At 32.7% G+C, this 22317-nt stretch overlaps 1 protein-coding gene across 1 annotated transcript; it reads left to right on the top strand.

Moving 5' to 3' along the window:
- The first annotated feature begins 3866 nt into the window (after positions 1-3866).
- LOC108463149 (AP2/ERF and B3 domain-containing transcription repressor RAV2-like) lies at positions 3867-5320 on the top strand. The gene has a single exon (XM_017763094.2). The coding sequence runs from the start codon at positions 4104-4106 to the stop codon at positions 5139-5141; it is 1038 nt and encodes a 345-aa protein (XP_017618583.1). The 5' UTR covers positions 3867-4103; the 3' UTR covers positions 5142-5320.
- Positions 5321-22317: the final 16997 nt, after the last annotated feature.

Raw genomic sequence — 22317 nt, 5'->3', positions numbered from 1 at the left:
GTGTTTTTATAGGAAAATCATGATTAAAGTTTGCTATGATTATTATTGATACTTCTGAAGAGATCAAAATATATTTCTCCAAAATTTTCACTCACAACTTCAAAAGAATGATGATATAAATGCTTAGCAAATACTTTCAAATGGTCATTTGAAAAACTAGTATTCAATATTGAATACTAGAATATGAGAAAGTATGTGATGTTTTCATGAGGGGGAGTAAATACGCGCTGTAATTTTTTTCCGTTAATTGAGGTTTTGTCCCATTAGGTTTTCCTGATAAGGTTTTTAACGAGGCATCATATTATGTGTATTATAGATATGTGTACTCTTTTTCCTTCACTAGGAATTTTTTTCCCATAGAATTTTTATCTTAGTAAGGTTTTAGCAAGACACATTATCTACCATAGACATCCAATGGGAAGTGTTATGAATATCTTATTAAGTGGATGTTCATTAAGATCAAGATAAATTTTGATGTACTTTAAATTGTAATAGTGATTAGAAGTAGATCTCTACTTCATTTATATTTCTTATGCCTATAAATAGAGATTTTGGAGAAGAATTGTAAACATTCCAATTGATCAATAAAATAAGCTCTCTCTTTTGCTCTCCCATTTTCTTTATTCTTTACTCTTTGTCATTCGAATGAGTTTTAATGCATTTTAGGTTTATTATCTTTTCTTATTTTTGGAAAAAAATTATTTTCTTCCATAAAATTGCATAAAATTGAAAAAAATGAGGAATTCAAATAAAACTTATAAAGTGAATAGAAATTTTATCCCTGAAATGAGGATTTTGAAATTGAAATATATTTTAGTTTTATTTATTTTAAATCATTAAAAAATACAATAATTGAAGATTAAAAAAAAATCCACTGTATCATAAATACAAACAAAATTGGGTGTGGAATTGAAGAAGGAAAAGTGAGGCCTACCTTCATTAATTGAATAAGTTTGAAGGTGGGAAAAATAGAGAGATCATTAAAACTGCATTGACATCAACCTTTAATTAATCCCAAGTAATTAAAATAGTAGTGTTAATGCAAACTGTGATATTCTATTTTTAAAAACATGACAGTTTTTAAGTACAAATTTCTTTCCTTATGTATGCATGTTTTTTGTTGTTGGTTTTTGGGGACAGATTTCAGCTTGACAACTGCAAACCATATACAAATTTGAAGTTTTGAAACCAAAAAATAATACATGGAGTTTTGACCATTAACTTTGCCTTCTCTCCATATTATTATATCTATAATCAGAAATCCGTACAAATATTGTTTAATGAGGACAGATTGGACTATTTTATTTTTCCCTGTTGGCTTGTGCAAATGAAGAAGATGGGATGAATTTCCAATTTGGAAGAGAAAGACTTTTTCTTTTTTTAGGCTACACTAGAATATCAAAATTTAAGTACATTTAATCCCAACAAGAGAGGATAAAAATGTTTCTGCCTTCACCCTTCTAAGACAAACCCCTTAAGTGTTGAAGGGTTTATTGGAGTATAATGATAAAAGAGGATCAACTCTCCATTACCTACTGTCCCTACCTCCCAAATTTGGAATATTTAATATTATTTGGCAACACTTGACTTGCTTCACCTCTATATTTACATCCTAATTAAATGTTCTATAAAATTAATTTTTCAAAATTTATAGTTACCGTTTCACCAAATATTTGTTCATCATGGTAGTAATTAATTACCAATTTAAGCTAAAATATATTTAAAACTAAAATTAATTAAAATTCCAAAAATAAATAAAATTGAGTTTCATCGAAACAAAGATGAGGGGTCATATAACCAAATAAATAACTGAATAAGAAAAAAATCTCTTCCATCTAAATTACAAGCAATAAATTATAACACAAATAGTAAGAAGGATTAATTTAATGGTTATCCGCAAGAGGATTTGGCAGCCGACGTCCGGCCTAAATTTTATTTGACTTATTGATTTGTAACCTATTTTCATCTCATATCTTATTACACTTTAACTGTCCTTTAATGTTTAAATTATAAGAAAGATATCTGGTGTCAACACTAAGATATGGATATTTTCTCTTTTAGTCCCCACTATATCATATTCTTTTTCTAGTTTCTACCGGAGCCTTATTCTCCAAATAACATTTAATTATTTGGTCAATATGAAGGAGACAACTTCATTCTCATTTCACTCTAATTTAATTATGCAAATTTATTTATATTCATAATTGAAACCAAAAACAGAAGCAGAAAAGGAGGCGAGACGAGAACTTGTGTAATAATGTGATGTAAGGATGAGGGTGGCAGGGGGATGCGTGGATTGGATTGGTGGGCTCCAATCTTATAATTTTATTATGGCTATGTTTAGATAGCATATGTAATTACATTTTCTAAGAAACATATGTGACTGATTCACAAAGTATAATTTTAGTTATAAAATTTTATCTTAATTATTATTAAATTAAAATATAAAATTAAAAACACATATAGTGAGACTTCAGCCGGAGACTAAGATATTAAAGCTCTAGGATTTTATAACCTTATTGCTAAGTCAAGGCTTCATTAATTTTAAGTATATTTTTAAATTATAGTTAAATTTCTTTTATAAAATTTATAATCATAATATATATTAATAAAATATTAATTATATAAATAGAATTTAAGTTTTACACTAATATAACTCAACCTTCTCCAGTTAATTTTATTTACAAGATAGTACAGTGGTAAGAGAATTGAAGTTCATGTTAAAATTAATGAATGCATGCATGGGCATCTCGTGAAATTAAGGTGTCTTGTGCATGGAAATTAAATGCCTTGGTATATGTTGGAATTTCCTTGTATTTCGTTATGTACATACAAAATCTATAAAATATATGAACTTTGACATATATTTTGATGATATAGCTTCATTTAATTCAGTTATCAGAATATAAAATATAAATCAAGATGAAAAAGTTATAATAATTTTCATTGCAGCATGGGTCAACCTAATTATTCTCCTTTGGCGAAGTCATCTATTCTAAAATGAAATTATCTCCTATCTTTGGAATTTTTAATTGTTCAACTTTGCCTCACTCCATCGCCCAAACCTTGTCATTTATCTTCTCTTTAAATATTTATCCATTGCTCCATAAATATAGAAGGAATATGAAGACAAAATCCAAGTAAAACATCAAAGTAGGACCCTACCTCAAAACCAAAACCAAAACCAAAGACGCTCCGTTGCTGGGTTTTCCCTAAACAACTTGCAAGTGCTTGCGGGGGTCCTGTCCTCTCCTGTTTCTGCTCATCCTAAGCAACGAGAACTAATCCGTACAAAGACAAACATTACATTTAGATTTAAGCAAATTGAGGTACATATGATATGGGTGGTGCATATGGTTGTATTTTGATTTTGCATTAGCGTATTTTATTCGTAGTGCATGAACAAGGAGGGAAAAGGGGACGTACAAGAAACAAGGGGAAACCCCACTTGTATGATTGGAGCTGAAAATGTCAATAATGTTTGGTTGGAATTATTAATAATAATAAATCATGTATGAAGAAACTATGAAGGGGAAGAGGAGATGATAACTATGGTGAAGAACCTATAGCCAAAAAGACAAACCAGATGCTTGAAGGGAATCCAATCAAGGAACAACAGTATCAGATATGATTTATTATCAACTATATGTATATATTATTACTAGTTACAGATAATAAATGTTTTAACACAGAAAGGGGAATGGGAAATGGCAATCAGCCATGGTGGTGGTCAGCAAAGGGGGATGAACTAAAACTAATGACACGGTCCACACTCATGTGAACCCCATCAACTTGCTCAGTTCAGGTCCCACCTCACATTCACAGCCCACAACTTTCACGTACTTAATCCTATTCACTCCATTTCCTCTTTTTCCAGGCCACCTCCTTAGTCCTTAGCAATTTCTCTTCCTTTATGAATCTTCCTACCCATATCTCATTCAACACATATATATATATATATATATATAATATATGCAAGTCGTCACCAATCTAACCTTCAAACAATCCCAACGCACACCTCTATTTTCTTAGTCAAAAAACACACAAACACAAACTACAAGTTAGCACAACAACAAGACCTTACAATCCAAAAGAGAACAAAAATGGATGGAAGCAGTTGCATAGACGATAGCACTACTAGTGATTCCATGAACGTATCACCTTTGTCTCCGCTTTGCCGGGTTGGAAGTCGAAACAGCGGTGTGATTTTGGATACCGAAGCAGAATCGAGGAAGCTCCCTTCTTCCAAGTACAAAGGCGTCGTTCCTCAACCCAACGGCCGATGGGGTGCTCAGATATACGAGAAACACCAGCGTGTCTGGCTTGGAACTTTCAATGAAGAAGACGAGGCTGCTAAAGCCTATGACATAGCGGCTCGAAGGTTTCGGGGTCGTGATGCCGTGACCAACTTCAAACAGGTTGAAAAAACCGAGGGAGATGACATGGAAATGGCCTTCTTGGAGTCACATTCCAAGGCTGAAATCGTTGACATGTTGCGTAAGCATACCTACAATGACGAACTGGAGCAGAGTCGGAGGAGCTATGGCTTGGATGGGAATGGGAAACGTGTGATCAAACACAACGTCGGATTTGGTCCTTTTTCGTTTGGCCTTGGGCTGAAACCGCGTGAACAGCTTTTCGAAAAAGCTGTGACCCCAAGCGATGTGGGAAAGTTGAACCGACTCGTAATCCCTAAGCAGCATGCGGAGAAACACTTCCCTTTGCAAACTGGAACTGCTTCTTCCAAAGAAGTTCTGTTAAACTTCGAAGATGTGAGCGGAAAAGTTTGGAGGTTTAGGTATTCATATTGGAACAGTAGCCAAAGTTATGTCCTAACCAAAGGGTGGAGCCGCTTTGTTAAGGAGAAGAACCTTAACGCCGGTGACATTGTTAGCTTTCAGAGATCGACAGGTCCGGAGAAGCAGCTTTACATTGACTGCAAGGCAAGAACCGGATCCGTTTCGGGTTCGCCGAACCCTGCCGTACCGGTTCCATTTGTCAGGCTATTTGGGGTCAACATATTTAATATACCTGGCGGTGGAGGTGAGAGTGTTGGTGGGTGTAATGGGAAAAGAACAAGAGAAATGGAGCTGTTGGAATTAGAATTCAGCAAGAAACAAAGAGTGATTGATGCTTTGTAACATTACCTAATTTTCCTTTTTTCTTTTGTTTTATTTTGTTAATGCTAAAGAGGGTTAGGAAAGGAAAGAATAGTGGGTGTTGTTGCAACTTGCAAGTTGTAAAAGTTGAATTGTATATTTCAAGACAGAAAGCAGAAATTAGGTGTAATACTTTAAACCAGTTTTGTCTTGCTTTGAAACTCTTTTACTTCGGATATATGATCTTAAAACTCACCTCATTTACTTCTTTTATCACTACTTTTTCTCTTCTATCAATCCATAATATTAGGAGTGTTGAAAGAAAAAGGATTCGCTTCCTAAATCTTATTTCCGATTCATTCCAATACTGAAAATGGTTCATTTATGGCAAACAATACAAAAGCTTTTGACCTTGCTTTTCTACAGAAAAAACTCCATGGGGTTCATGCATGTATTTTCAAATCCATTTCATAATATCATACTAATTAATCACTTAGATATCCACATGACCATGGCATTATTTATATCCCCTTGATAATTATTAATCTGATGAGTTGTACGTGCAAACATGTATATAACAAAAGCATGCATAATGCATGCACTCAAATTAAGAATATTGGGAAGATTTACACTATTAATATTGGTATGAAACAAAGAGATTGTGTTCATGATTTGGTCCGTACGCATACTTGGGGAACATGATTGTTGGATTTCCTAGATCTCTTTCTTTGAAATTCATTAGCACCCCCCCCCCCCTTCCCCAAAAAAAAAACAATTTAAGTTCAATTGTACGTATTTCAACATCTTGCACATAATTAGCTAGCTAACTGGGATTTTTTTAATGGGCTAGGTCGGCAACACAAAAACAGATAAAAAGGCCTGCAATATTATGGACTGGTCACTCATGTACCGACCAATCATACCTACAGAAGAATAATGGGGCTGAATCGAATTCTTGTATGGTTCAAAATAGAGTAACTTAGTATTTGGTGTATTGGTGAATAGGGTTCACCTCAGATTCATAGTTCGGGTGAAGTTAGGGATTTTGTTTAAAGAGGTGAAATAAAATTATAAAATTTTAGAGGTGTAAAGATAAATATATTGGGTAAAAAATAGTTAAATTAAATTATTTATTTTTAGAGGGACAAAATTTTAAAATTTTCTTTTAACTAAAAATTTAAAATGCTTAAATTTAATATTTTAGTTACTGAAGGGTCATTCAGTGCTAAGGTACTAGGAGAAAGAGTCATTTGGTGCTAAGGTACTAGGAGAAAGGGTTATATGAAACTGTAACTTTACATTATCCTTATCCTTCTCAATAGGAGAATAACAAATCAGATTTTTCCTCTGATTTTTAATATTTTTAGTTGAACTTGAATTTTTTCAAGAGAAAAAATTTGATTTATCATTCTCCTATTGGAAAGGGATAAGGATGACTTGAAATTACAGTTTCATACAATTCTTGCCCCTAGCAACGCCTATGGTTAATAGTGCGTGCGTAGCAATATTTTTTTCCTGTCAATGGTGGGTGGATTTGTAAAAGAAATGAAAAAAAAAGATTAAGATTTCCATTTGCTCAAGTATATTCACCTTGATTTGTTTGCTAATCTCATATTCAAAATTCAACTAGTTTGTTGGATGTTGAAATCAGCTTGAAGAAAAGTGGTTTGAGGGGAATTTTGAGGCTTGAAGAGCAGATGTCCACATAAGTGCAAAGCTAGGAAATTTGTAATGGGAGAGTGGAGATAAAATAAAAAAAAATAAAATAAAAAATGATGTTAAAATGTTTTAAATTGAATTATTAAATTTTGGAAGGGTTTCCATTTAATAAAGAAATCTAAAAGAACTTAAATTGACTTATTACCTTTGGGAGGAGCAAGAATTGCAATATTTGATTTATGAGGGTACCTACCCTTTTGGGGACATTGGAATGTGCCTGGGGACATGTTTAAGTCTGCAAAGGATGAAGGTGAATATAAAGTGCAAAAACAAACTCGCTGCAGGTAATCAAGAGGCAAAACATGTAAGATAGATTGGGATAAGGGTCATACTTGGATATTTATATTTAGCATTTGGGTTACCTAGTGGGTGACTGTTGGTTGCTTGTTTACCACTACAACCTTCATTGCTTAAGGTCCTTTTTTAATAAAATGATCTTGCTATTCCATGCGACTTAGTTCTCTTCTGACACACTGTCAAGCTGAGTGTTCTTCAAAGTCTTATGGGTATATAACAATTAAAGCATTTTTTATGTTTTACTCGTAATTTCAGATATAACTAATTGAGGCAAATCATTTGTTTAGGGTAAAAGATTGAAAGCACTTGCTGTATGTAGGTATATGAACCAATGTTTCTCCAAATATTGTAATGGTTTTCTGTTTTGTCCAAACCAATACAAGTGAATGAGGGTAGTATTCATAGCAGCAGCATAGTTCATACCAATAAATATTGCTTCCATTTTATGTTTGATTCACAAATAGAGCCCAAATAGGCCTACTCTAAAGGCCAAACACAAACTCTAAATTATAATCAAAGACCCTGTATGCTGAATTGAGTCAAAGGAGAAATGGTTCTAATTTTATTCATGTTAATCAATTCACCTATCTACACAGGAGATCATAAGAAGCAAATTAATAACAAGAAGAAGACCTTGGGTGTAAAGGGCCAAGATTTCTAATCTGATATTTAAGTTTTATTCACCAACTTAAATGCCTCTTCTCCCTGGTCATATAACATAAAATAGAAAAAGGACACATGAATTTGGACTCAAAGGTGTGATTAAATCATAAAATGTGACTTCAGGGGAGTCGAGTCTGAGTCGTGATATGTCTGCAGGCTCAACTTTGAAACAAGTTCCAGAAGTAATGGTCTAAGAAATCCTCAAAAAAACTAGGAAAGATATATCACAAATCATTCATCATGTGCCTGACTATTTTAGTTAAGTTGTAGTATTCTTCCACATGAATGCCTTATAGTATAGGAGTTTGAATCCTACCAAATACAAATATTGAGATTTTCTTGATAAGTGACTGTATTATGGTTTGCTTCTTTAAAAATTTAACAAAATATTTTTATTCTGTTAAATCAATTACCTTTTCAAGTACTCGAGCTATTGATAGAGTTAAAAGACAACGAAACGTGTTTACAATTTTGAGCGAATGATATTTTAAAAATGAAAAAAAAAAATTGAAAAAACTTGAAAGCGTTAAATAATAATTTTCATTTGCTTTTTTACCAGCCAGAGTCTTAGGAATAAAGAGCTCTCTCTCTCTGTCTATATATGTGTATATGTACACACATAAGCAATGTGAATGATGTGAGTTGTGGAAGTATCTATCTGAATCCTAGTTGGGGGCTTCATGTGATTTGATGCCTCTCCAAAATTCAACAATTTCAAAGTAGAAACCAAAAGGATAAAGTCCAACTCCATCCTCAATTCCTTTGACATATTAGGCTTTTGCTTTCAGCTAGCAGCCATGCAGATACCCCCAAAATGTGTTGTCCCTAGTTTCAGTTCTTACCTCTGAATAAAGTTAAATAAATGGACTATATATAGTAGAAAAGTTGAGTAAAAGAAATTTAACTCCAACTTGGTGCAGAAACCTGCTGCTTAGCTTGATTGATTTTACATCATGATGTTACAAAGATACATCCTTTTTCATCATTATTATCTATATATATATTTTAATGAAATTAAAGTATTGTGTTTATAAAAGTTAATTTTTAAAATTTATGTTTATTTTTAGTATTATTATTTTTGCAATTGGAATTTATTTATTTATTTTAAGTTTATTATACTCAATATCTGTTAATTATACATGTTCTAATCAGAAATGGAAATCTTAATTTTGGAAGGATAGAAATTTTTAACGCTAGGAGCTATAATAAATGTTTTAAGAATTAGATTTCACGTCAATGCTCGATTCAATTGCTTGAGCAATTGAATTGGACATCATTTAAAAATAAAAATAAAAAATAAAGTAATAATAATTAAAATTTTAAAATATTAAAATTTAAAAATAACAAAAATTCAAAAAATGTTGAAAAATAAAAGGAATAAAGACAAAATTTCAGTTTTTTTTTTCAGATTCTAATTGAATTTTCGATTCCTTTTCTCTTTTATTTAAGTTTTAGAAACATAGCTACTTTCAATTATATATCACCCACAAGTTGAATAGACTAACCTTTTAATATCACTAATGAGTCATTAGTTTAGTTGGTAAATATAGAAGTTTTAAGTTTTGAGTACTTAAGTTCGAGAATTATCATGTACAATTATATGCGTAGATTTTTGAGTTTCATCATTTGTATGGGCTTTTTTAGTCTAGTTAAGTCTAGTTTATTGACTACTTTCTATATCTATTTTTTTTTCTCCCATCCAACTATCAACAATCATTGGTAAATTTAATTGGCAAACTTCTCGACCAACAACCTATTATATTACTAGATACCTTGTAGGTTCAAACCCTATGTATATGCAAGCATGCTATAAACAAATATTTTTGAGAGTATTCAATTTTGAGAGGCTTTAAGTAAAAAAATAAAAATATGATCAACTCCTTTTCAAAATCTTTGGATAATCTCACAATGCCTATTATATCCATGTCTTTAAGTTGTGCATTAATTGTTATTTAAATGTAATCATGGATTATAAAATTGTTATTGTAGGAAATGAAGACTCCTAGTTCTTGAGTAGTGTTATATCAGGGATATTAAGCTAAAAGGAATAAATATCAAACTCAAATATGTTACTTGTTCCAAAGAAATGAAATTTCTACTATAAATATTTTTCATATAATTGAGAGTGGGGAAAAGCCAACAACAACTCTTGCCAAAAATCAAGAGGTAGGAGCAATAGGTGAATTGCAAAAGCATTACAACCAATCAAGTACAATGACACCAATCAATTGCAAGGATCAATTAAGCTTTAGGCATTCACGGTCTTTCATCTAATGTGATTCCTCACGATGCCTCTAATATGAAAAGATAAAGTATATTTATTCTAAGGTATGACTTTACTTATTACCCATTCTCTACCCAAATATTCGTTTAAATTCCGTTGTGCCTTATTTGACTTAAGCATTGGAGAGCACCTCAAAGCATCAACTACGACACCCCCCATTGTTTACCATTTGTCTTGCAAGTTCTCAATCATCCTAAACTCAAAGTCTTTTCAGCTCATTACCATATCAAGGTGATTGAAGCAGTTAGTCACTTGTGGGAACCTTGAACAAGAAGCCCTAGATCCCACTATTGAAACTAATCTCGTTGATACCCAACCTAACCCATTTAATAACAAAACTAATTCTCTTGTTGCCAATATGAATTATTCTCACCCATTGAAAAATATCTAATATGCTAAGAACCTTGCACTTACTATCCATGTTGACATGCTATGAGAATTGGCTGTTCTACTCACAAACAAATGGAACCACTACACACCTCTAGTGCAAGTTCGAACGTCCTTGGCTTATTAATAACCGTAAACCTTGGCTCTACTAACTCTTCATTTATGGCATCTATGCCTATTAGTGCTAGCCAAACCTCACATCCACCCATTATCATGCCCTTAAGCTCTCTTTTACACCTCAGGTCTACTACCACCATCCCTTACATTCTCCTTCTATACCTTAATATGTTTATTCGAATGTACACCTCAATTGATGCTATAGTTACAAAACCCATATCCTTTGATGCAAAACCAAGCCCCTAGCCATTGATCGTTTATTGAAGTGATGTCTACTTTGCAAATCAACCTGACTAGAGTTAATACCAGCCAAATGGACGTGTTTAGCACACTTATACCCTACTGCAACCACCTTATACTTACAATACCTTCCCATTTGCTTCTCCCTACAAGCAACCAAATTATTGTCCCAATAACTAGCCTAATTGGAAAATCTTTCATTCACTTTGGCAGTGTAGAAAAAAAGCCCTAACTAATTCTTACAAAATCAACAAAATTGGGGAAACTAGCATACCAACTAGGGGCTTCCACAATGCATTCCACAAGATTATCCTGAGAGTTCAAGCTCTACGATAGAACATGAAGGAGCAAATCATGATAGACAAGCTTAAGACCCACCAACGGTAAATTCCAAGAAAAAAATACAAATATAGAGTAAAAGATGAAGGATCAAAATGATGAAACCAACCAATTCACCATTCATAGGCTGGCCATAAGCTTGATCAGCATCAACAAAATACAGATAAACCTAGAATACAACAATCAGCCTTATACAATTATTTATATTATTGAGTAGGTTTGTATTTTTGTAGGTATTGCCAATCGTACATATATGTAACTATAATTTATCCCAATATTGAATATGTATTGTTGAGTCCAACTTTATATTTGAATGAAGAAAACAAGCAATGCCATAAGTAATGCTTAGAGGAGTTCCAATTGCTTCAAGCACTAACAATGCAAAGTGTAGAAAACAAAAGAAAAGTCAATATATTTACGCAATTAGATTTTCCTACTTCTATGGGGCCTTGCCTATAGAGAATATTCACTATCTTATCACCTAGTAAAAAAAGTGTTTTCAAGCTCTAGCACTCACTAGTTTAGACTACACACATTTGTATCTAAGATCTAAACATCTCTCCTTTAAGTTCTGCCCTCTATCCTCCCTGAAAACTTAGGAGACTTAACCCAGCCACAGATTTGATTATTTCACTCAATGCATTCACATACACATTCCAAAATGAATAAGATAAAGTGCAATTTGTGTCGTACAAAACCTATACAATTCTCTACAATATATTAGCAATTGAGACATTTTAACATACTATATCTTTTACAATTAATCTTTGTCGAAATAAGCAAGATAACATGCACAAAGAATATCTTCAAAACAATACATGATAAGTCTTGAATATTCATGATATATTTCCTGCTTTAGCTCGATTCGATTTGATTCACTAATTTTGAGAAGTTGGTTGCGTTTCGACCCAAATCTAAACAAATCTTTAACATAAGTTGCAATGTGTAGTTTGGATATCCAGGATAGGCTGATAGTCATCCAAAGAAATAGTAGGAACCATAGCCCAAGGATTTTTATTGCCAAAATTTGTCTACTTAAACATTACAATTTTTTGAGCAGAAAGTGATACTACCATTTGGCACTAGTCTAGGCATTCGTTTAGGCACTGCTTGAAAAATACCTCAACATGTACATTCAAAGTTATTTAGAATGAAATGTTTTAAAAAGTAAGAAAAAATTAAAATTCATAAATTTATATCTATCCAACCATCCAATTATAATTATATTTAGCACTTAGATTTTATGTAAGATATCAAAAAATTTATAATTCAAACTAATACTTAAATTTTTTAATTTTCAACACTTTTGATACAATATTAGGGTAATGGATAAGAGTAATACGATTTGAAACCATGCCAAATGAGTGTCTAAAAAAAATCTTTAACCATCATTGTTGTCACACTTGAAAATGTTCAAGGTTAAGTGCCACGAAAATTATGGGTATTAAATTAGAAAAACTTTCTATTTAAGCGGGTTCTTGTGCAAATTAGTGAATCTGATGGACTTAGATTTCAATTGTAGGTTTTGTTACATTTGAACTGGGTTTTCTTTAGTGGGAAACATTATGACGAGGAACATTAAATTTGATGCAGATGAGGTTTTGGTGAACGAGTGCCGAAAGGCTATATAAAGAAGAGGCGTCTATGCTTATTCTCTCATTTTCTGTATTCATTTTCTTTCTGCTATCTTCTTTTTTAGTTTTTTTTGTAAGAGAGAAAAGTTAAGAAGCAATCTGCATGGAGGGAGAAAATAACGTACCGGCTTAAGTGATTGGGGATATAATAAACTGGTAATCCTTCTAAGCTTTTCTGTATATTTTGATTGAAGAAAAAGGGGGGGGAGTTTAAGGTTTCAATTTAATTTATCAAGCTTATACTGAGATGTTTAGGGTTGCAACTAACCTTTAAAATATCTTTGCATGTAAATAAATTATAGGTTTCTTACATATGAATGCCTTCATTTTGATTTTGATATGGTTATTATGTTTAGCTAATAAAGAAAAAGGAGGCTCCGGTGATAAGAAAAAACTAATCAAGTGTAATTGCTACCAGCTTTCAGGTATTTTGTTGGTGAGTTTTTTAACTTAAAAAACTAGTATTTGTTTTATATATATCATTATTGCGTTGTTGTGGTATGTTTAGTTTCATGTTCTATTGTTGTTGATAAGTAAAATTATTGTGGGATGTTGTAATACCGTTGAAGTATGCAAAGTGACGATTTATAGATGCATATATGGCTGTATGTATAAGATTGTTATTTTGACGAACTTTCCCTAGTAAAGAAATTAATTTAGAGGTTATCATTAAAATGGTTTGGTAGGTTATATGTTTAGTATGATCTATGTTGTGTTATTAGCAGTATGTTTAGTTCAATGCTTGTTATGTGTTAGTCATGGAAATGAATGACAAACGGAGTATGGAGGTATGTATGACAGATGAAAGATGAAGAAATGTCACGTTGTGCACTCTTTGACACATGTTATTTGGCTTTGCAGAGGTTCGAGCGGATTGTACGGAAAATGTTTATGCATGGTATATGAATTTGTAGAGGTTTGGTTGGACTGTACAGAGATATATGTGCACAAGTATATAAAAACCCTACAAGGGTTTTATATAAGTAAGAGACTCTGTGGTGTCTAAGGCTTGAAGCCTCATGGGTATAAGCAAGTCTATGGCTATGGCATATGTAAGTTATGAAAGTTTGTCGGACTTGTTCTTTAAGTTTTACGTTAAAGTTATATGTTTGATTTCACCATGCAAAGTCTATGACATGATTCTGTATGTATAAATCCACCACATTTATGAAGTTTCTTTAATGAATTCATATATATGGTTCGCTATATTTATGAATTTTCTTTTATGAGTTCACATATATGAGTTCGTATCCATGAATCTTCTATATGAATCTATATGTATGAAAGTCCACCAGATTTATCTTTATGATTCAAGCTATGGAAATCTGATGATCTTATATTCATGTTTCAAGCTTAAGAATTCAAGAAGGCTATCTTTCAAAAGAGTCAATATGTTATCTAAGCAAAAGATCGCAAGGGCTTGTCCTTATGTTCAAGCTACGAGAGTTCGTATAAGTTATTTTTTCAAGCCAAAATCACAGAGATCTTCTTTCATATAGGAGTTCGCCAAAGATTATCTTTAAAATAAGAGTCTAACAGTGACTATCCGCCAATCAAAAGTTAGGCAGTGACTACCATTTAAGAATGTATTCACAAGAAACTGCATATAAGAATATGTAATGATGATTCCAAATATAAAGGATTTGCAAGTATGTATTCGCCATGCTTGAGCCCGTGTTTGTAAGACTTTAAATGTAAATCCACAGCTAAAAATTCTCCACGTTTGAATCTCTATGCATGAGTTTTCTAAAATTAATCCGTCGTACATTAGTCTGCAATGATAATAATTGCTAAGGTAATACACACATGTTTTGTTGGGAAAAGAGGTAATGGTTAATTTTTTATGAAATCGGAACAAATGGATAAGTGAAAGCATTTCGCATTGTAGCCAATAGCATGAGCAATAGAAATGAAGGATTGTGGCAACGCCAAAAGTGTATGAATTTTCAAGTTTAGCCAACACAAGGGAGGATAAACGTACGCCAGGAAGATGGGCAAACTATACTTGTGCAAGTGATGTCAGACAAGAGATGAAACCCATGAAGTTCTAATTTATTGTTTCATAAATGGTATGGTATATTAGAAAATCGCTAAGTTCATTTGAACTTACTTAGTCTTTGTTAGGTTTTCTAGGTATGATGGTTTATATAGTGAGCTGAAGAAGGATGAAGCCAAAATTCGTTCAAGCTTAGGCAAACTTGTGTTCTTATCTATATAATATGCATATAGCAGGCTACCTTAAGGTTGAGCCTCAGGGTCAGAATTTTCTTTTTGTAATTAAGTATGAATTGTAGTATCATTTTTACAATGAAGAGAAAACATTTAAAATATTAAAACTATTATTGTTAATTTTCCATAAGTTCGCTTGTTAATACTTTTGATTTAGAAGTTGATAATTGTATTTTTGAAGGTTCAAATCAAAGCAAGAGTTATAAAAGCATAGAATGGATAAAAGCAAAATGAATGCAATAGAAAAAAAAATTGAATTAGAAGAAAAAAATTTGCTTATTTTTGCACAAAAAGTCGCTAAGTAACCGCCTCCAAACGTACAAGCATTTAGAGTAAAAGTCATGCAAATAAAAATATAAATATTTAAGTGTGGTATCTACAAGCGAACATGTCAAATTGTAATATAGAAATTTTACAACGGAACACCAATAAGTATTCTGAGGATTGTACCCAAGAGATTGTAAATTGGAGAATCTTATTATTAAATTAATTACAGAAAATAATTACTAATCTACTCGAGTCACAAATTAGTAGTGTAAATCCAAATTAAAATATTAATTAAACTAATTAAATTAATTAACCTAACTTAACCTAATGGAATTTCCTATTCTTAGTGTCAATGATGCGAGCCTCTAGCATATGATTGATTAAGAAATCTTAATTAACAAGTAAAAAATTAACTTTAAAACTTAGTTTTTTTTAGGGAATTAGATATTAACTAACAAGTATTACCTCTTAGCCTCTACTAATTAATTAATCGACAGGTACTAGTTTATCTCCTGACCTCACTTTTTCCATTGAGATAAATTATGATTTACTTAACAAACTTATCTCTTAACCTCGTTTAATCTAGATTACTGCCTAGAGTTGTCAATCTTAGGGTTTAGGCACACATAATTTATACCAACTAATTCTATGATAAACCCCTATTCTTCCATTAATTAATCCATTTAATTAATTAATCATGACAATATGTGAACTAAATTAAGTATGATTAATAAAAGCATATTTGGCGGTTTTAGTCACGTTAATTTTACAACTTGTAAACCGCTCATAGTTTTTTCTTAGTGTTGATGTGACATTTTATATCTGAGCCCATCAATCGGGTCGGATATAGGGTGTTACAAACGTAACACCCGTTGCCCGACCTGATCACCGGGTCTGAGCTACAAGATGTCACATTTGTTGTTGAAGCAACTGTAGTTGATTTCAATATGATATATCCATTCCAACATGCTAAAAAGTATGAAACACATTCAAAAAGTGTTGTACAATCATTTACGGGTCTTTTGCTAACCTAAGGTCGGTTGAGGACTTAATTGAAAATTTTTTAAAATCTGCGGATTGATGTTGCCACATTATGGCTATCATACCGCGACCTTATCAATCAGCTAGTTTCGTCGCAACTTTAGAAATCTTAACATCACGACGCCACTCACTGTCAATCTAAGTTGTGATGTTAGGGACTTGTCATCGCAACGTTACCCCTGTTTTGGCAAAAATCACATTGGTGAACATTCCATGCTTCCTACCAAACACTTTTATGCATTCATATGTTCTTTCTAAAAATAATTAAACATCATTTCATGCCAATATATACCAAATTTAACGTAGGAACATTCGAAATCAAGTATTCAATATGAAACCAACCACATGACCAACATCTAGGCATATCTAAGTCATTTTTCAATCTTAATATACCAAGTTACCATATTTTCAAGTTCAAACACATAATGTCTATGCAACATGTAAACCATGAATTCAAATGGCTTTAGCATGATCAAACTAGTATAACTAGGCCATATATCAAGCTTAACATAAAAACATAATCATAACCAAAAATACCACATTGTTATTCACCATTAAGGATGACTATTTACATATCATGGACCCTAATACATACCACAACATTAGATAGCAAAATAAACATATTTCTATTATCTTGATGATAGTGTGATATTAGCAATGATCTGACTTGGTGAGTTCCACAAGTTGGGGATATACATATAAGAAAAATGACCATAGGTAAGCATACAATGCTCATAAGTTCAAATGAAAATTACAACACTTACCTTGCTCATAGGTGAGCATGTTATCTACCAAAAGTTAGACATACATTTAGCTAGCACATGACACTAATTGTCACAAAAAAGTGAACATAAGAATTATAAGTATTCATATGCATTAGCATGATAAACATAACTCAAACAGTAACAATTTGCACCCATTTCATAAAGGTTCATCACATTTACACATACTTTCATTAAGCCACTAATCTATGCCATTTTCATTTTAGTCACATACCTTTTTAACATATTAAATTTGGTTCATTTCAGAGTTTAATTTCAATGTTTCTCCCAATGGAACCCTAGTAAAATGGAATTGGACACGTGGGTAAACTACACCACACCAAGATGCCTCGTATGAGCATAAACTACACTACACCACACCAAGGCACCGAAGTGCAAAACTGATCTGCCATAATTTGATATGTCAAATTAGGCTCCCCAATATACTTAATGAGTTTATTCTCAAGTAATTTTCATATCTTTTTAGTAGTTTTTGTTTAATTTTTGTTCTTTAGCTTTAATAAGCTATTTATGCATTTTATACTTATTTTGTTCTATTTTGGGACCCAAATTGGCTAAGGGTGTTATTTAGACCCTAATAAGTGATTGAGTGTTGTAGGAGCATGTTGGTGACCCAAATTTGAGTGGAACCATGCCAAAAATAGAGGTATCGCAATATCAGAGCTTAAATATCATAACACCTCTATCAAACCTGGAATAAAGAAAAGAAGGAGCCATCTATAGTGGTATCGCGATATCCATCTCCAAAGACACCCTTTGAGTAGATTTACAAGGATATTGCGATACCCTCCTCTAGGTTTCACGATACCCCTTTCGTATGGGGATAAATAATAATATCAGGGGTAGTTTTTGTCTACTCGAAGCATCAACCAACAATTAGACGTTCAAGGGTATTTTGGTAAAAAATATAGAGTTGTAACTAGTCTGTAAAAGCCAGTTTTGGCTGAATGAAGAGTGAGACTCTTTTTACTTTATTTTCTATAATCTTTTCCTTAGTTTTAGGTTAGGTTTAAGATTTTTCTTTCTGTTCTTTATCTTTTCATTTTTAGTTTCGGTTTTCTCTTTTCTTTTTAGAGTAGATTTTATTCTTGTAGTTTTCTTTCTTCTTTCTTGTAAAATACTTTGTAACTGAAGATGGATGAACCTTTTGGGTGTCATTGGTTCCACATCTAAATGAACATTTCTTATCTTTATCTCTATATTGTGCTTATTAACTATTCAATGAAATGTCTGTTTGGATGTTAAGCTTTATTATGTGCTAAATTGTTGGACTATTGGTTAATTAGTTGTTTGTTAGCTTAAGGTAATTTCTAATCTTGATTGATTGATTGTTCGATTATATCAAAATGCTTAATATGTTACAACTGATGCCTCTAGTGAAAAACCTAGATAAATGAGACTGAGAAGAGAGTTAATCCTTAGATAGTTTGATATAATCGTGCTGAGTAGTGAGATTGAGAGGTAATCAATATACCTAGGTGAGATCGAGAGGTAATATTAGGTGACATCTTTTAGTATAAGATGAGACAGAGAAGGGATTCCTAAGTAAGAGTGACAACCAATATAATCGGTATAGGTTCATTATTTCAATTAGCATTCAACTAATTAATCGACCATCGTTTAATCATTTACATTATCTAAGCCATTAGGAAGAAATTTTAGGTTAGTTTAATTATTAGTTTAATTTTAGTTTATAAGCACTTTTATTTGGACTTACCTTAATAATTTCTGACTTGATTAGATTATTAATTGCTTAACTTGTAATTAACTTGATAAGTACATTTACCCACATGGAAATCCTTTGGGTTCAATCCTTGGGATACTCGAGTGTTCCATTGAGACAAAAAATATTAAAACTAATACTATATGCTTGTAGTTAAAACCATACTTTTAAATTGCTTTATAAAATTGTCCATTTTTAGGCGCATACACGATAGCGGTCAAAAGCCCATAGGCATAAACATATTCAAATAGATCCCCTCACCACACCAAGGTCTTAGTAGAGACAATGAATAATCGATAATCCATAACAATTAATGGATCCTGAAATAACATGTCATAATCTCCAAATCATCCACTATCCCATATAAAAGCGAGCATATGACCCTATTAACATGTCAACTGTCTCATCGCCTTTTTACTAAATTCATATGGGTATCAATCATTAATAATTTCATATTCATACCCTGTATTATCGCATATCAATTTCTAAATTCTATCAATTGAATCTATGTTGGAAAAAGAATCTGGTTTGAAAATGGTTTTCTTGTATGGTGGAAAATAAAAATTTTAAAAATAAACTCATTTTGTGATATTTATAGCAATAAAACTTAGACCGAAATCATACCTGTGTTTCGTATAAGTAGATCCTTATCGTTCTTGGCTTTCAATCAGACAATCTTCTCCCTATTCCCGTACTACGAATTACTTTGAGTGTGGGCTCGAACTAATTGAATCAAAACGCAGAACTAGAATTTCTTTTCTTTTATGTAGAAAGAAAAAAATCATTTCAAATAGAAACCAGTAGAATTGTTATTCCAAAAACTATATATTTAATAGTTGAGAATAAATTCCCTCTATTTTTCAGCAAAGTAACTGTCACACCCAGTTCTCCTAAGGAGCCAAACTTAAAGAATAGTAAAGGAGCCAATTATATAGAAATAAAAAATTTTGAGCTATAATGAGATATTTAGAAACTTAACGGGCTAGTTCGGAATGGTTAGATTTCAATCTTGGTTTAGTTAGATTGGAATCGTTGGTCCCATAGTGGGTGACAAAATGATTAGGACTGAGTGGTTATTTTGGTTTGTGGAGATTGCGCCAATGGATATTTATATATATATATATATATATATAGGTGTGTATGGAAATAGAACTCTTCTCAATTCTATTTACCAATTTTTCTTTCCTTAAAGCATTGTCTTCTTCAAACGCTTTGAAGAAGAAGATAATGTAACACCCTTAACTTGTATCCATCGCTGAAACATGGTTTTGAAGCATTACCAGAACTTTCAGAAGCATTTACGAATAACTTAAAAAAATTACTATTCATTTAACAAGATCATTTATAACGTCCCTTAATTGGGCCCTCAAGGCCTGATACAAGCTTTGTAATCAAGTCAGGGCTTAACTGAGACCTCTAAGAATTTTTTTCGTGAAATTACAAAATTTCTCCAAGGTGCAAGGCTCACACGCTCGTATGGTCCAAGGGACACGGCCATGTGACCTTGGGACACGCCTGTGTTAGAGGTAGTGTTCAACCCCGTGTAACTATTTGACTTGCACACACGACCATGCTTCACGCCTGTGTGTTAGGCCGTGTGGTTAATTAATTCAATTCGAAAATAGGTGTAGGTTTCACACGGCCAAGACACACGGCTGAGACACATGCCCGTGTCTCTGCTCGTGTGCTTAATTCTGAGCATTCTGTTTCTCAAAATTAAGGTGCAGGGGACACACGGCCTAACCACATGCCCGTGTGTTACACACGGTCTAGACACACGCCCGTGCGTCTGCCCGTATGGACAAAATGAAGCCATTTCTAGCTTCATTTCTCACCCAAAATTTCACCCAAGACCTACGCTTGAAACACACATCCAATACCAACCAATTCAAGCATTCAAATTTGGGCAATTTCTAGCATTCACAAGGCATATCATTACCAGCATACATGATCACAACCTTACCTTAGTTTAACTTAACCATTCATAACATTGATTGCATATTCTTAGCATAACACATGTGAATATATATTCATATCATAATAATCTACTTAGTCATACCAAAATGAACCATTACTAGCCATTCCAATGGCTAGGTTACAAAATAACATTTCAAGCCACTATTGGCCAAGTTGTCCTATACATGCCATTATACCAAAATGATTTCACTAGCTAGTTGATAGTGTCACGATGCTCCAGTTATCTCCAACCTTCACTAGCTTCCGAGCACTATAAAACAGGGGAAAATAAAACGGAGTAAGCATTACATGCTTAGTAAGTTCGTATAATGAAACTAAACTTACCAATCTTGCTTATTAAATCTAGGCATACAATGTTATGTTTCCATCCATTTGACTAAATTTTCTAATCACATACATTCAATCAAACATGTTAGTCACCAAAATCTTCATATCAGTCAAGTAACATAGATGAGCTCATCAAGCTATAATCTTTCAAGTCATTATCATATCATCTCAAGATTTTGATGCCATGTCAAGAGTTATATGTCCATTGAATCATTGAATTCCGATGGATGCTCAAGTAGTACACTCGAAGTGTACGATTCATTAATCCGTCAATTCTTTATTCAAGGGTACCCCTTAGGGCACTTAACCAAGAAACACTCTCTCGAGCCACATTTCGTATAGCAGGATTACCAGTCCAGGCTAAATCCTTTATATAACGTATGCTCAGAGGGGCTTGATTAGAATTACCAGTCCAGGCCAAACCCTAATCATAACGCATGCTCGAGAGGTATTATATCGGGATTAACCGTCTGAGCCTAATCCTTTCTATTACAAGGTCAATGGGATTACTCGTTTGAGTTAAATCTCGTCAGTAACAAATGCAGGACCTTATTAGTTTCAGGAAAGCACATATAATTATCGGAATTCACATTCCATCGGGACTTAACCCTTTATCACCATTTCAAGCATGAATTTATTTTCCATCATAGCATACAAGTAGAGCACATAAACATAATTCACATTACATACAAACACAGATTCAATTAACATAATTACATACCCAATTAAGTTACATGAACTTACTTCGACACTTATTCGCGTATAAATCTACTAATCTGAAACCTTTTCTTTTCCAAAATCTAACCTCGAATTACTATTGTATGGATCTATATAAATGAATTTAACCATCAATTTCACACATTTCATATTTAAATGGACTTAATTTACGTCCTAGGCAAAATGTAACGGCTCGATTTTGGGCTCAGTTAGAACAATGGTTTCGGGACCACGAATTCGAGGTCAGAGAAATTATTTTTAATATTATTTTATGTGTTGTGGCATGATTATATGAGAGTATGAAAATTTTGGTGAATTAATTTTAGCGATTTCATGCTTAATTATGAAAAAAGACTAAATCGCATAAAGTGCAAAAGTCCTATTTTGATAGCTAAGGGTGTCAAATAGCTAGAGAGCCAAAATTGGGGGTCTTTAAAGGGAAAATAGACCCCTTAGAAGCTGATGGCCGGCCATA

This window comes from Gossypium arboreum, chromosome 13 (assembly GCF_025698485.1).
Source record: "Gossypium arboreum isolate Shixiya-1 chromosome 13, ASM2569848v2, whole genome shotgun sequence".
NCBI lineage: Eukaryota > Viridiplantae > Streptophyta > Magnoliopsida > Malvales > Malvaceae > Gossypium > Gossypium arboreum.
This window is presented reverse-complemented; position numbering and strand designations above follow the sequence as displayed.

Bases quoted from the DNA above. Each gene is read 5' to 3' on its own strand.
- LOC108463149 (XM_017763094.2), top strand. From the start codon at position 4,104: ATGGATGGAAGCAGTTGCATAGACGATAGCACTACTAGTGATTCCATG.